The sequence below is a fragment of the Erythrolamprus reginae genome, chromosome 2 (assembly GCF_031021105.1).
Source record: "Erythrolamprus reginae isolate rEryReg1 chromosome 2, rEryReg1.hap1, whole genome shotgun sequence".
Classification (NCBI taxonomy): domain Eukaryota; kingdom Metazoa; phylum Chordata; class Lepidosauria; order Squamata; family Dipsadidae; genus Erythrolamprus; species Erythrolamprus reginae.
In genome coordinates this window covers 141158673-141175222 of record NC_091951.1, presented here as the reverse complement: position 1 = coordinate 141175222, position 16550 = coordinate 141158673, and the positions used below count along the sequence as shown (strand labels likewise).

Below are 16550 nucleotides of genomic sequence, written 5' to 3'. Positions count from 1 at the left end.
TAGGCTGCAGGAGGACTGCAAATCAAGATAAATGCAAGTCAAAAGATTCACCAGTCAGGAATGGTGCATGGAAGAGTGTTTGGGAAGATGCAAAAGGTGCCAAATGGGTTTGGGAAGGGGTGTGGATTGAAGAGAGCATGTGCGGATGAGTAAGATGTGTATGGTTATTGGTACAGATCAGAAGTGGTGCAGATAAAGGGCATGGGTAGTAGCAAGAGCCGGGAAGAGTACATGAGGATCCCTTTCCTTTGTAACAGGATAAGAATATGCCATTGAGTGGGGAGGGAGCAAGGAATTGCAAGAGTGCCTGGGAAATTGTCATAGAATGTTCATATGATAGTGACAACAGCCACCACCCAACCACAGTAGTACCTGTGATTTCAGGTCATAGATTTTATACACATTCTGCAACTTAAAACAATATGCGGTAGCTTGGTTCAAGATTGTTGCCCTACTATGCACTGCTAAAGCTCATGACAATGGGTTTATTAGTATATAGCTAGCTCTAAATAAAATTGTTCCAATTTATAGTAGTGTTCCCTTGATTTTTGCGGGGGATGCATTCCGAGACCGCCCGCGAAAGTCGAATTTCCGCGAAGGAGAGATGCGGAAGTAAATACACTATTTTTGGCTATGAACACAGTATCACAAGCCTTCCCTTAACACTTTAAGCCCCTAAATTGCAATTTCCCATTCCCTTAGCATCCATTTAGATTATTACTCACCATGTTTATTTATTAAAGTTTATTTTAAAAAATATTTATTAAAGGCAGACGAAAGTTTGATGATGACATATGACGTCATCAGGCGGGAAAAACCATGGTATAGGGAAAAAACCCGCGAAGTATTTTTTTAATTAATATATTTGAAAAACCATGGTACAGTATAGACTTTTCGTGAAGCTCGAATCCGCGAAAATTGAGGGAACACTGTACAGTACAGTATATCCAAAGACAATAACCAAAGACAACAATGTGGATGGAACGCAGTAACTTAAAATTCTTCTATTCCATATTAAGACTCTTGATGACCTATCCAAAAACAAACATGTTGTAAAGAGTGAGGACTCCATCTGTGCAGTATATAGAATGCAATTAAAAGTATTTTTAGTAGCAACAGAATAGATTTTTAAGAGTAAAGTCACTCTATGAAGAAAGCCTGTAGTAGAATGTCAAAAGGGCCTGCCTAGATAGCAGAGATGCAGCACACCCAACTTAAGCCTATGGAGAAGCTTTATCTAATATCCTTAGCTGTCTTGGTTTATGTATGGTTTATTTGGGTTGTATGATTGTTTTTTAAATAAGGGTTTTAAAAACTGTCTACGGAGAGGGGCGGCATACAAATCTAATAAATGAAATGAAATGTTTTAATATTGGATTTGTATATATTTTAACTTACTGTGAGCCGCTCCGAGTCCTCGGAGAGGGGCAGCATACAAATCTAATAAATTATTATTATAATTATTATTAAGCAAGCTTTATTCTGCCCCAGCGGCAGATGCATTTTTTTTGATGGGCAACATGCATCTCCCGTCTCAAACTAAATAGCAGTAAACGTCCCAATTAGGTTACCACGCAACAGAGAAGAGGGAGCGCGCTGCTACTTACTGCAGTTCAGTTACACACCGTGTAAAGGGGCGGGGTGTTGCAGGCTACGCTCCAGAGACCATCCCCAATGCATGTTTTTATTAACCCCCGAACGCTCCCCTGGAATTCCCGCGCCACCAGTGACCCCCGAGCTACCTTCCACGCCCCCCACCCCACCCGGGGGGGGGGAAGGGAGCAGGAGGACTGCAGCCGTGCACCTTAACCTCCCCCTTCTCCCGCCTCATTCTCCGGGACGCCACGAAAGCGCCATTGAACGGAGACCCCTCGCTCAGACAGGCAGGTGCCGCCAGCCAATGGCAATCCCAGCCGGGACGGCAAAGGGGAGTGGGGGGGAAAAGACAAGGGGGGCGTTTTCGGCGGCGAAGCTTGCGAAGGTTGCTATGAGGCTGGCTCGGGGCGGAGCGACGGAGGGCCAATCGGAGGAGAGAGCGGACCCCGACGGGTCGGCTGAACGACCAGTGGAAATCCGGGCAGGGAATTTGGGGAGGGGAAGGCGGGACCAGCGGGGAGTGTTCGGTGTGGCGCTAAAGGCGCCGCGAGCGGGGGCGGGGCGGCTAGTGCGGGCTCAGTTCGAGCGTGTATTGGGGGAAAAGCAAGCTCGGCAGCGGCAAGCGGGCGTTTTTCATCCAGACGATTTGAGCCAGAACTGTGGCTGGATTAAGGTGAGACGCAGGGAGGAGGCGGCGGCGGGGGGGGGGGGGGACGACTCTGCCTCTGCACCCTTCCAGCTCTCCGCGCATCCACCCCGCCGACTATTTCCCGCCTTGCCCGAGGAAGAAGAAGGGTGGGCGGTCAAGCGGGGGGGAAGGAAGGTCGCAGGGCCTCGAGTCGGGCTGGAGTCTCCTCCACCTGCCCCCCTCTCCCGGTTAGTGCTCCCACCCCTCGCCCTTAAACGGAGCAGGGCGTGAAAGGAGCGGCTCCTCCTTTGCGTTGCTGCTGCGGAGAATACGCGCCGCCTAAACGCGGTCTTACTTACCCCCGGGCGGGGGGCGGGTGAGGGTCCGGGTTATACAGCGCAAAGCGCACGTGTCTCTTTGTTTTAAGGGGTGAGGTGGTCGGATGGACGGGGAGGGGGAAGCACAGGCGCCTGTTTTGTGTGACTCGCCTGGGGACGTGGGGAAGGGGGTGTAACGTGTTATTTACCCCGCGGCGGTGGTCGGCGGAGCCGCAGCTCTTCCTTTTGTGCGGGGTCGCCGGGATCTGCTTCGCGTGCTCTAGTAGGTTCCCATCCTTCTCCCCGCCGTAGGGAGATGTTGGCGTGCGCCCCCCCCCCCCCCCCCCCAGTGCGGTTCCTCTCTTACTCACCAGCATTGGAAATTGCCTCCCGATTCACTGGAATGCCATTCCCTTACCTCTCCCCTCCCCCACTTGGGTTAAAATTGGTTCCCGAGTTGGAGATCGCGCCGGATATACTGGCCGGTTCCTCTGAAAACCGTGAGATCAACCGGTTGTCACCTCTCTTTCGTTCCGTGTGGGATAGCTGGAGATATGTGGGATGCTGGGTGTTATTGCAGTGGGTAGGAAGGGCCTCTCAAATATTGTTGGCGTTGCATTTTTGGCATTCCCGTTGCTTCGGGAATGTGAAATGAAAAACGCACCTTGATACGCGAGCTTTCTTGGATTAGGGGAATGGGGGCTAATTAAATGCAGGTCCCCCTTAGGAGCAATGTGCCTAAATTAAATCAAATTAGGTAATTTAGTGTGTGTTGGGGGAGGGGGAGGGAATTGCTCTTCCAGAGCTTAATGCTGGGCCTGAACACATTTCTCAACAATGCTGCTTGCGTTGCAGATCTAGCATTCTGGAAATCTGCTGCCTTGCACTAGAATAACATTTGGAGATAAAGAGAAAGGGAAGTCCTAATAACTCTTACAAATAGCAAATGTATGCTAGACAACTACATGTATGAAATACACTGCTCAAAAAAATAAACAACACAATATAACTCCAAGTAAATCAAACTTCTGTGAAGTCAAACTGTCCACTTAGGAAGCAACACTGATTGACAATCAATTTCACATGCTGTTGTGCACATTCAACTTTGTACAGAGTACAAGTATTCAATGAGAATATTTCATTCATTCAGATCTAGGATGTGTTATTTGAGTGTTCCCTTTATTTTTTTGAGCAGTGAGCATGAGAATAGAATGATGCTGTAGAGATTCTACCTTGGTTCCAGATTAGTGTCTCAGAGTTACTGTCTCATGTTTCTCCTTGTTTGAAGTACTATATTTAATTGGGGAGGGGGGACTTCTTACATGTTACTTCCCTTCCTTGGCTGCTTTATCTATACCTTCTATAGCCAACCCATGCTCTAATGCTGTAATGTGAATTTAGCTACTATAGTCTAGAATAAGTGAATCAGGCTGCTTTATGGCCCTCTGGTGGAATGAATGACTTCATATTTGATTTATATTTGTTAAGCTTTAATTAGGCTAGCTAGCATATAATGTAGATACTGTAACATATTGAATGATTGTTTGAAAGGGGGTATTTATTTAAAAGCATAGCTCTTAAAATGTCATTTTTGTGGGAAATCTGTATTTTTACAGGTACTGTATTGAGAATTGTTCACTATCTAGATAGGTGTTTAATAGTGGTGGGCAATATTCTGGCAAGCTGTCTGTCACATAATAATGATCCAAGTAATAATTTGAATGTCCAGATCAGGTTTTATTTTCTAAGAAAAGGTGCAGAAAATGCTGATGGAACACTAATCTACTTGTTTCAAGTGTTCAGCAGCAGAGTAACTTGAATTTTTTAAAAAGAAATTAATTTATAATGTATTTTTCCTATAGTGAAATGATTTTGTATGACAATATCTTAGCAAATTGCTGAATATAGAAATTGCCTCATAATTATAACATGGCTGTGATGTTATTTACTTTATCTTTAAAAAGAAAAACTTTTTTACTTTAAAGTGACCAACCTTTGGGGGGGGGGGTTGGATAAAAGTTAGCCAATGAAAAAAAATAGTTTATTTTTTTTCATGTTATGTGATTTTTAATCAGACAACTTAATAAAGATTATTTTAAAAAAAGAAAGAAATAGTTTAAATCTAGATTTTTTTAATGCTTAAGATGTAACCAATTATCACAGAAAGCCCTGTTCAAACACTAAATTCCTGAGCTTATTGGTCATTTTATACTTGATGAATTTGATATCCTAGTAATAAATGACTTTTTATATATCCTGTGGATGTGGCAGAAATTATGATGTGTTAAAAAATTTAACAAAACAGTTGAATACTTATGATTTATCCTATTTGAGTTGACATCTTCCTGGAATGTCTTTTTAATTGGGAATTTACATTAGTAAGATTTAAAATATTTGCCAAATGCTGTTTTGTCAATACTTTTAAGAAACATGTGTCTTAGACCACAAACTTTGTGCATACAATAAATTGCAATCATATTTATAAATATATACTGTTTCTCTGAAGACCATTAATCAGATCCCTAAGAATGAGGTTCTTACGTGTTTTATTATGCTCAAGGCATAGCTTTAAGTCACAAACATTGGCACTAGTAAGGACAGGCAAATGGGGGGGAAATGAATACATTCAAATACACAAGTAATATTCCATTTTAGTACAGTCCTGAGTGATACTGGGGATATTGGGGAATGCATCCTGCTTTTCATTTTGAAACCTTGTTTAAAAGATTTTTAATAAGTAAAATTCTTTGTTTTGCTTGAAGGCTGGTAAGTGACAGTCTTCTTCAGAAACTATTTGCAAGACTCAATGCTCAAGTTCTTGTCCAAAGACAGGAATATTTCTGTTCTATTTTTCAATGAGGTGTTAGCCATGTATTTAGTACTTTTTGTCATATTACAGCTTCAGTGCCTTGTTACTGGAAAGCTGTTAGGTCTAACATGTGGAACCACTTGATTGTAAATATTTGTAGAATACAGAAACAATTGTGAATCTACTTCCTTATTGACAACATGCGTTATGATTAGTGGTGGGCTCCTGCCGTACGTCTAATTGTGCGCAGCTCCGTGGCTCTGGCACCTGAGCATAGATTGAAGCGCGATTTTGCTTGCTGCACAGGGACGCATGCGTGCATATGTTTTGATGAGTTTTTTTGCTTCTGTGCATGCAAAAAACCTCACCCAAACACACACGCACATTCATCCCGATGGGAGATTTTACTACCTGCCCAGGTACAGGAAACAAAATTACGCTCGAACGCGCGCTCGCGTGCTAGAGCCACGGAGCTGCACACAATTAGCTGTGCAGACAGGAGCCCACCCCTGATTATGATGAGTATTCTAGCTAAAATAATTTCACAGCTATTTTTACTGCAATAAGTACAGATTGCTTAATAGAAAATGTATTTATTATAAAGTAAAATTCTATGCAGAAACCATTTTTTTAAATGTAGAAGAAACAGTTGGTGAACCTTTGAATGAGATTAAGCATGTTGGTTAAATACAGCCAAGATTAAATTTCAGGGAAATATAAAGATTGATGTGTATATACCTGGGCAACACAGCATCATTCTGGAAGAAGTTATAGATGAGGCTCTAAAACTTCATCTGTTTTTATCCCACAGTCATTAGAATTATCTAGGTTTCTCAAACTTGTTGGAAGAGCTTCAATCTCAGGTTTAATGACTAGTTCATCTTTGTTTTTATTGTAAAGTGATGTACATTTTATTCCTCTTCCAAAGTTGTCCTTAGAGTAACCCTATAAGATGCTGCACTGAGAAATGTTGATATAGCAAAAATTACCCAAGAAAATTAGCATTAATTGGGTATCCCAAATCCTAGTCCAACATTCTTATCCTAAATAGTTGCTGTTTATTATTTATTAGTATGGATCTGTTAACCCACATACTGCCATAATATTCAGCTGTGGAATAAACCAAAGTCAAGGCTGTTGCATGGCTTAACAGCATCCACACCCAAATGGTTGATGTCTATCTCCACCAGACAATGCATATTATCTTTACCATATTGCATCCCAGTCTTATGCACTGGTTACCAGTACTTAGCAATATCATACTGCCTCGCATTAGAAGAAAACAAGCCTTTGGTCAGCTATGGTCAAGGTTGCTGAACAAGAAGGCCCTTCCTATTTACCAGGACAATGCAAAGTCCATTGCAACATTGAAATCCTGTGGGGCAGCATGGGAAACAGCTATTTACTTAACATCTACTTAATTTAACTCGAGAATGCCTGGAGAGTGGAATGGTCCAAAGTAACTTTTTGTGGCCTGATCATCAATTATCATCTCTACCAAACTACCTAATTTTGACCTGCCTTGTTGTGTCTGGTTGAAATTGAACAGAATTAGGTGTGATACTGGAAGTGGCTCTACCCCTGTATCACTGGGTATGGAAAGATTTGCTATTGTGCAAATTGTGTCGTGACGATATGCAAACTGTTAAACATTGTGCAAGATTGTCCATGCGCATGCGTTCTCTGGTTCCCTAAAACAGTGTTTTCCAACCTTGGCACCTTGAAGATATCTGGACTTCAACTCCCAGAATTCCCCAGCCAGCATTTGCTGGCTGGGGAATTCTGGGAGTTGAAGTCCAAATATCTTCAAGTTGCCAAGGGTGGGAAACACTGCCCTAAAAGATTTACACAAAGTAATGCCAGAAGGAATTGCCTGGATAGCTGAAATGGACATTCAGGTATGAGGCCACTCCCTCATAGATGTTTTGTATATAATTCTGTGGATGTGGATGTTTACTTCTCTTCTGTCATGTTCTCATCATCCTAGAAATAATAATTGATTATTGGTAACTAATACTTTTGCTTTTACATTTACTAGGTTCCTGTTGTGGGATAGTTCTCTAAAAATGGCTCAGAGGACTTTGCAGGAGGACCCTGAGAGGTACCTTTTTGTGGACAGAGCAGTAATCTACAACCCCGCTACCCAGGCTGACTGGACTGCTAAAAAATTAGTCTGGATTCCATCAGAACGCCATGGCTTTGAAGCTGCCTGCATCAAAGAAGAGAGGGGAGATGAAGTGATGGTTGAACTGGCTGAGAATGGAAAGAAAGCAGTTGTCAACAAAGATGATATTCAAAAAATGAATCCTCCCAAATTTTCTAAAGTAGAAGACATGGCAGAATTGACCTGCTTAAATGAAGCCTCTGTTCTTCATAATTTGAAGGATCGATACTATTCTGGGCTCATTTATGTAAGTAATACTAATTGGACTGACGTGCTAACCAAAAAAAGCAACTATATTGGTTGCAATGTTCAAAAAGGAAATGCTGAGTTTTGATACCTTTGGTTGTCACCTCTGCTTGCTATTTTGGAATAGGTCTTCATTTATGGTATATCATTTTTTTACAGCACCCCCATATTATCTACTCTGTTGTCTTTGAGAATAAGAAAATAACCTTTTAATCTAGCAGTTATTTTCATTTTTAATTTTAATCTCAACGCTAAGTTTATCTTCTAATCACTTTTATCTTTATAACTTTTATGAACATTTACATTGTCTTGTATTTTTAACCTAAATAGCAGTTTAGATATTTTTTGTATACTTCCTAGGTGGGCATATTCATTTCATAAATGAATTTCAAAGCTACTTAGATTAGTAGCAAGTTTAAAGAAAGTTTTGGAACTATTAAGTGACTTTTTTTTTTGCTGCAACTGTCCTAAATTACATTTTATAAAAAATTTATCCAGGTCAGTGTTCACTATGATTTATGATTAAATTTTAAAACACTAGAATTCTCAGGAGATCCCATTTTTATTAATTATTGATCAAGTTAAAAAGCTATTGTCAAATCCATTAGGACTGGAGTGGGTTAGATATTTTGTTTAGTAATTGGTAGACGCAATCTGTTTTTCACTTTACTCTTTAACTTCTGGTCTTTAATAACTGCTACCTACTCTTGTCTAATATAGGCTAAAATGTGGAGTCTTCCACCGATTTAAGTTGTGAAACAATATAGCTTGTGTTTTTATGCTGGCTTCTTACAAGTATCCATACAAGGTTGATATATTATGGTAGCAGAGAGGATCTAAAGATCCATTGATTAGCTTTAAAAGGTTATTCAATTCCATTAGATCAGGCCTATCAAACTGGCGGCTTGTGGGCCGGATGTGTCACACACAGGCCTCGTCTACTCCAGCTCTGCAAAGGTAAAAAAGTGATACGTCATGATACGTAATGTGACACAATCGAGTTTGACACCACTGTAAGTAGTGTAGCACCTTAAAAATATGAAAAGGATTTTCTTAAAGTAATTTGTGATTTGGTTTCTAGTAGATACCAAACAAAGTCTCTGAAGTTACATTGCTTACCCTATGGATATGTGTTACTTTACTTGGGAAACAGAATAAATATATTTAAGCATTTGTTTTGAGAACTTCTAGATTACATGTGGTCGCCACTTAATAACCACTTAATAATTCAATGATCATTTGAACTTACGACAATGCTGAACAAGTGCTACTTACTGATCCCTGGAATTTTGGCCATCGCACTGGCCATATGATGAATGCAGCTGCGAGACCAATCATGGGCTTCCCCAAATATGCCCATGTTACATCAACACTCCGCAGTCTGCATTTGTTGCTGATCAGTTTCCGGTCACAATTCAAAGTGTTGGCTATGACCTATAAAGTCCTTCATGGCACCGGACCAGATTATCTCCGGGACCGCCTTCTGCCGCACAAATCCCAGCGACCAGTTAGGTCCCACAGAGTGGGCCTTCTCCGAGTCCCATCAACTAAACAATGTCGTTTGGCGGGACCCAGGGGAAGAGCCTTCTCTGTGGCGGCCCCATCCCTCTGGAACTAGCTCCCCCCAGAGATTAGAATTGCCCCCACCCTCCTCGCCTTTCGTAAGCTCCTTAAAACCCACCTCTGCCATCAGGCATGGGGAACTGAGATATTCCTTCCCCCTAGGCCTTACAATTTATGCATGGTATGTTTGTGTGTATGTTTGGTTTTATAATAAGGTTTTTTTTTAGTTGTTTTAGTATTGGATTGTTACATGCTGTTTTTATCATTGTTGTTAGCCGCCCCAAGTCTACGGAGAGGGGCGGCATACAAATCCAATTTAAAATAATAATAATAATAATAATAATAATAATAATAATAATAATAATAATAATAATAATAATAAATTGGGTGCTTAGCATCTGGTTCACGATTATGATGTCTCATAATGTTCACTCACATGGGTACCGTTTGTGATCGCCTTTGCTGGCTTGCAACAGCAAGATCAATGGTAGGAAGTCGCAAATGGTGACCACGTGACATCCTCTTAATGACCCATGATGATTCTCTTTATGATGGAAATAGGGAGCGCCAGAATTTCCATTGCTAAGTGTACAATCACATAACATTGTGCTTTACAATGGCATCACTTAACTTTGGTCATTCTGGTACCAGTTAAAAAAATTTAACCAAAGATTACCTGCATTGGGTTTCTTTAGCTTTAAAAACCCTCAATATTTTAAGCTTTGTACCACATCTTGAAACGTGCAATATTGGAATGTAGTATTTTTCAGCATGTATACAGTAGTCCCTCGCTATACCGCGCTTCACCTACTGCGGCTTCACTTCATCGCGGGTTTTCAAGAAATATTAATGAGAAAAATCATTCGCGGATTTTCGCTGGTTCGCGGGTTTCTGAGGAAGTCGCTCGGCAGATTTAAACAGCCCACCGAACTCGATCGGCAGGTTTTTTAAAAAAAAAATATCTAAAATTGTAAATACTGTATTTAAATACTGTATCTAAAATAAATACTGTGTGGGAAGGGTTTATAAACACTTAAAACAATGAAAACTTACCTAACAATTACAATATAAATACTTAAATAAGTACTATCAGTCGATAAATTCCCCATCGCGGATTTCACCTATCGCGGCCGGGTCTGGAACGTAACACCAGCGATAGGTGAGGGACTACTGTATTGATAATAGCCTAGCCCAATGATGGTGAACGTACGGCACACTTGCCACAGGTGGCACATGGAGCCATATCTGAGAGTCCTAGGTCAGCTCCAGTTTGCATGTGTGTACTGGCTGGCTGATTTTTCCGTCTTTTCAACCATTTTTGCTCTCCTCAGGGTTTAGAAAAGCCTGCTAAACCCTGGGGACGGCAAAAAACGACCCAATGGGCCAACACAAAGTTTGTTTCTGAACTTCCGGTTGGTCTGTTGGGTCGTTTTTCTCTCTCCCCAGACTTCAGAAGGCTTTTCTGAACCCTGGGGAGAGCGAAGAACTGCCCAACGGGTCTATAAGAAGTCTGGAGGCTTCAGTGAGGCTTGTGCACATGCAAGGGGAGGAGTTTAACATGGCGGTGAGGGGGGGTTGTGCATGCACAGGGGTGGCAGGGGGTTGTGTATGTGTGTCCATGGGGGAGCGGATTGTATTTTGGGTGTGGGCACTTACATGCACATAAACCCTTTTGGTATTTGAGCCAAAAAAGGTTCGCCATCATTGCCCTAGACTATTCTCAGGATAGAATATAACTACTATAATCATAATTTCAGTGGATTTTCAAATGTATAATGTATTTCAGCTTGCTGGCAAGATAAAGTGGTGACAATTAAGTGCTGCTTAAATACCTAGACTTCAAGTGATGCCAAAGCCTGAATTCTGTTTCGATGATTCATTTACCTTAAAATAGAAGCTAAAATGCTGTAAAGAATGTTACAGTTTCTCTCTCTCTCTCTCTCTCTCTCTCTCTCTGTATGAGTATACATACATACATAGACACATATGACAAGCTGTCTGTCCCAGAAAATGGAGCTTATACTCAGCCGCTTGTGAATGAGATAGCGTTATAAAGTAAATAAATAAAATGAATGTCCCCTTCCAATAAACTCTTAATAATAGAACGTTTAATAGAAAAAATTGCTGATTTTAGAATCATATTAGTATGATTTATGATGTCCCACTGGTGAAGGGAAATTTTTAGTTGTGTAAGTTGAATTTTAGTAAGTACAGAATGGTCATAGCTTTTGCAGAGGTTATAGAGAGTGTTGCAGCAAGCTTTACGAAAGCCCTCTGGGAAGTAGCTCCAAGGAAATAAAAAGGAATGCCTCCCTTAAACTCTGTGAACGCATTCACATTAGTTCCCACCATGTTCTTGACCATAAGCAACAAGTAAATTTATGACATGATGGAGTTAAAATGAATATTGCCATTTTTATAAAAGCTAAGAATATTTTAGGATATTTCAATACAGGTAGTCCTAGACTTATGACCAAAATTGGGTCTGAAAAATTTGCTGTGCTACAATTTTCAAGTGAGGCATCACATGACTGCTCCTGATTTTGCAACCTTTTTTGCTGCAATTGTTAAGCAGGACATCACACGACCATGAGTGGTGACCTTCCCTGCCATCATTTCCATTGATTTTCAGAAGCTGGCTACAAAAGTCACTATTATTATTATTATTATTATTATTATTATTATTATTATTATTTAGATTTGTATGCCGCCCCTCTCCGCAGACTCACTAATGGTGATCACATGACTATAGGACACTAGAACTGTGTGAGTTGGATGACAAGTTCAGCATCCTGGTCATTAGAGAGTCCCCTAAGGCAGTGTTTCCCAACCTTTTTTGAGCCGCGGCACATTATTCATATTTTCAAAATCCTGGGGAACACTGAACGGGGGGTGGGGGGGTGGCTAAAGAAAAGTTTTGACAAAAAAAAATCTTCCTCCATTTCGCTCTATTTCTCCCTCACTCTTTCTCTCTCTTCCTTCCTTCCCTTCTTTCTCTCTCTCCATCCCTCTTTCTTTCTTCCTCTCTTTTTTGCTCTCTTTCTCTCTCCCTCCTTCCCTCCCTATATGTCTTTCTCTCTCCCTTGCTCTCTCTGCCTCTCTTGCTATCTCTCTTTCATTCTCTCTCTTTCTTTCTTTCTCTCTGTCTCTCTCTCTCTGTCTCTCTCTCTCTGTCTCTCTTTCTCTCTCTCTTGCTAGCTCTCTTTCTCTCTCTTTCTCTTTCTCTCTCTCTCTGCCTCTCTTGCTATGTCTCTCTTGCTCTCTCTTCCTTTCTTCTCTGCGGAGGCCGGCGAAGGTTTTTCTTATTTTAAATGTTCCGGGTGGCAGGGGGATGCGGAGCCCGCACGCACACACCCCCGACATTCCAAATTCTGCCTCAGCTGTGAGAAGAACGCCTGCCCCGCCTGTCCTGCAGCCCTTTCGCTGACAGCCTGGGACAAAAGCGCTCCGTGAAGGGACTGCAAGAGGGGCCGGGCGGGCATTAGCAGCTGGATGAGGAGGACGAGAAGCCGCTGCAGCCATCCCCAATCCCCCCCCTTCCCTGGGTGCCTTCCAAAGGCCCCTGGAAAAAGGCAGGAGGTAGCAACAAGGCGCGAGGACAAGCAGGCAGCTTGGCGGAGGGGAAGCGCTGAGGGGCTCTCCTCCTTCCCCACCCCCGCGCTTCTCTCCCGCCCTGGCTTTTGCTTTGCCCGCAGATTTCCCCGCAGTTCAAAAGGAGGCAAGAGGTGGCCTGGATGAAATTGCGGGGAAATCATGGGGCGAAGCGAAAGCCAGGGCGGGAGAGAAGCGCGGGGGTGGGGAAGGAGGAGAGCCCCTCAGCGCTTCCCCTCCGCCAAGCTGCCTGCTTGTCCTCGCGCCTCGTTGCTACCTCATGCTGCTCCCACCATGGCTGCGTGCGGTTCCGGTGCCCCTGGCTGAAGGTCGTCCTGTGGCTGGTCTTTGGCTTTACGGTTGCTTTCTGGTTCCCTCTCCTCCCTCCGCCTGTGTCTACCGCCAGCGCCTCATTCCTCGGAGCTGCCGCTTCCTTCCAGGCAGCCCAGCCACGCTGCCGTAGAAAGTGCAGAGGTTATTGCCGCCACCTCTGCCTCCACTCAGGGAGCCACCGTGGTTGAGCTGAGGGAGAGGAAAAGGCGCGGTGACCACGGTGGCTCCCTGAGTGGAGGCAGAAGCGGTGGCAATAACCTCTGTGCTTTCTACGGCAGCGTGGCTGAGCTGGACGGAGGGAAGCGGCAGCTCCCAATCGAGGAACCCACGGCAACGGGCGACGGCTTGGTGGGAGGCGACGGCGGGAGACACAGGCGGTGGGAGGAGAGGGAACCAGGAAGCGACTGTGAAGCCCAAGACCATCCACAGGATGACACTCAGGCAGGGGCGCCGGCAGCGCCCCGCCCAGCTTGAGCTTCTCGCGGCACACCTGGCCATGTCTCGCGGCACACTACTGTGCCGCGGCACACCGGTTGGGAAACGCTGCCCTAAGGATTCTGCAACAGTTTTAAGCCTTGTCGTAACTTTGAATGGTTGCTAAATCAGCCCAGTAAGGATACAAAAGGGGTACGGCAGGGTCCAGTGAAGCCAAATCTCGCTCCAATGTGCATGCATGCACGGCCACCGGTCACCCAGAGTTACACATGCATCACCTCTTTCTCTACTGGAACACCCATCTCCCTCTCCCCCCACGTAGGAACCCAATATTGGTTGCATCCTGTCCCCCTCCCTTTTTTATTTCTATATTAACCCCCTTACAGAACCCTGATCTACATCCACCTAACCTAGCACAACACAGAATTCTGATTCTCCTATTTGCTGATGATGCTATTATATTACAAACTCCCATAGGACTGAAGAGAGCAATTAGGGCAACACTTGGCTATTGTAGACAGAACAAGTTGGTCCTTAATTGTGATAAATAAAAAAAAATTGGTTTTGCTAAAAAACCTAGCCAATACTCTTAAAAAATAGAAGGACGTCGTTTGGAACAGGTCAGGACATTTAGATACTTTGGGGTGATCTTCCACTTACAAGAGACATGCAATGCACATCTGGATCATATATTTCAAGCAGCCAGTAGGTCCTCAAATGCAATTAAACATTTCTTTTACACAGACGGAGGTCAATTGGTACATGCTGCCTTAAAACTTTTTGAAGCCAAAACATTGGCACAAATTCTATATGGGGCACAAACCGGAATCTTGACAAAGAAAGATCCATTAGAAACCATACAAACCAAATTCCTGCAAGCCAAATGAACTTAGCTGCACCCAAATGAACTTCAAATGCCCAGTTAAAAATTAAGATAGGCATGCCTCAAATTCAGGTAAAAGCCTGGAAGATGATGATCATTCATTGGCTAAAAATACATTTCTTTCCAGAGGGACTGTCCCCGCTAATGTTGACTGACAACTTCCCCTCCCTCTGGAAACAGACGATAGACCACAATCTGTGCTCTTAAGGACTCTCACTGGTATTCTTAATGTCCCTAGATTTTGACCAAGGCAAGCAAGTAGTAAATCAAAAGAATGAATGACATGGAGTTCCAAGAACTAAATAGGTTGCTTCTCCAAAGTAGGGACAGAATCAAACAAGATGTGTAGGAATCTGGCAAGATATCTAAATGATCTGATCTTCCCAAAACAAAGAATAGCTTTCTTCAGAGCCAGATTTAACATTCTCACTTCTACAGGACAGGTATAAGAGAACACCAATAGCAGAACAGGTACAGTATGTATATGTGGTAAAGGAGAAGTCGAAGATATCTCACATGTTTTATTGTACTGTGAGTTGAACAGAGTTCATAGATCAGTATAGATTTTCCCCTTACTAGAGAGATTTCCAGGGAGAGCAGACAACCTTTATGTAGGCTTTCTTTTCCAGGACTTAAAACCTGGTTATCATATCTGCAGTGGCAAAATTCTGTGTCTCTGCAATGCCCACAAGAAAAAAGTTGGTTACAGAATTATAGCTGCCAACTTGGGTCATTTGTTTGTAGGTATCTCTAACAATTATTGTAAAAATGTTTTTATGCACATATTTATCGGCTCTCCACTCACATAAACTAGGGAGTGACCCTAACAGTCTGAGAACAGGTACAGTGATACCTCGTCTTACGAACCCTTCGTCATACGAACTTTTCGAGATACGAACCTGGGGTTTAAGATTTTTTTTGCCTCTTCTTCTGAACTATTTTCACCTTACGAAGCTGCCACCGCCGCTGGGATGTCCCGCCTCCGGACTTCCGTTGCCAGGCAAAGGCTCCCCTCATTGGGAAACCCCACCTTCGGACCTTCCGTTGCCATCGAAGTGCCCGTTTTTGTGCTGGTGGGATTCCCCTGAGGCTCCCCTCCATGGGAAACCCACCTCCGGACTTCCGCGTTTTTGCAATGCTGCAGGGGAATCCCAGCAGGGGAGTCCCAGCATCGCAAAAACGGGCACTTCGCTGGCAACAGAAGTCCGGAGGTGGGGTTTTCCAGCAAGGGAAGCCTCAGCGAAATCGTAGCATCGCAAATGTCAATTACTGTTGTCAATTTATCATGGCATATAAATTAACAACTTTAGGCAGCATTTCCAATATTGCTAGAATTCTAATCGCTAAACCATACGTGACAGGTAGAGTCTTTGCTTACAGATTTTTTTTTTTAATGGAGAGCCGCTTTAAGGCAGTGACCAGAGAAGGAGGAACTTCTCTGTCTTTCTACTTCCAGGCCACTTTCTTCTCTTGATCTCATTCAGAGGCTTCATCTTGATTTAATTATATTAAATTTCAAGAGCAAGGCTAGAAGAAAAGGTTCAGGAGACATCCTACATGCTCATTTATTTATTAGCTCAGTTTTTGTGTTATTGAAATAGCAAGCATTGCCATTTTAGTCTTTTGAACTTTAAACACCAGGCTTCTCTTGGAGCCTGGTGGCTTATTTTAAACAACCAAACTTCTTTATGACCATTTGAACTTATTTACATCAAATGACATACTACTTTTTTAAAAAAACCTTTGTCTTCTTTTAATTACTCACGAGTTATCTCAGTAGTATTTTTAAAAGAAAATAGTTAAGGCAAATCTAATCCTTAATGGATTTTTGACAATAGTTTTCACTGCAGCTGAAATTTCCATTACTATCTGTGTCATCAGATAGTGTCATATGCTGTACTCTGGTATGTCCTTTTGGGACCAGGAGTTTGGTTAGAAGTAGCTCATTGATGATGTTTTCTAAACATACATTAAAACATTTAAGT

The 16550-nt window shown here is 42.7% G+C and overlaps 1 protein-coding gene across 4 annotated transcripts in view; it reads left to right on the top strand.

Moving 5' to 3' along the window:
* Positions 1 to 2088: 2088 nt before the first annotated feature.
* Positions 2089 to 16550, top strand: part of MYH10 (myosin heavy chain 10) — a 116486-nt gene continuing 102024 nt past the window's right edge. The window contains exons 1-2 of one of the 4 annotated variants that reach the window (XM_070739684.1): positions 2089 to 2269; positions 7389 to 7761. In XM_070739684.1, coding sequence (XP_070595785.1) covers positions 7417 to 7761 — 345 coding nt within the window. In that variant the 5' untranslated portion in view covers positions 2089 to 2269; positions 7389 to 7416. Of the gene's footprint in view, positions 2270 to 2598; positions 2825 to 7388; positions 7762 to 16550 lie in introns of those variants that run through there. The other 3 variants (XM_070739686.1, XM_070739683.1, XM_070739685.1) reach the window with 3 other exon arrangements.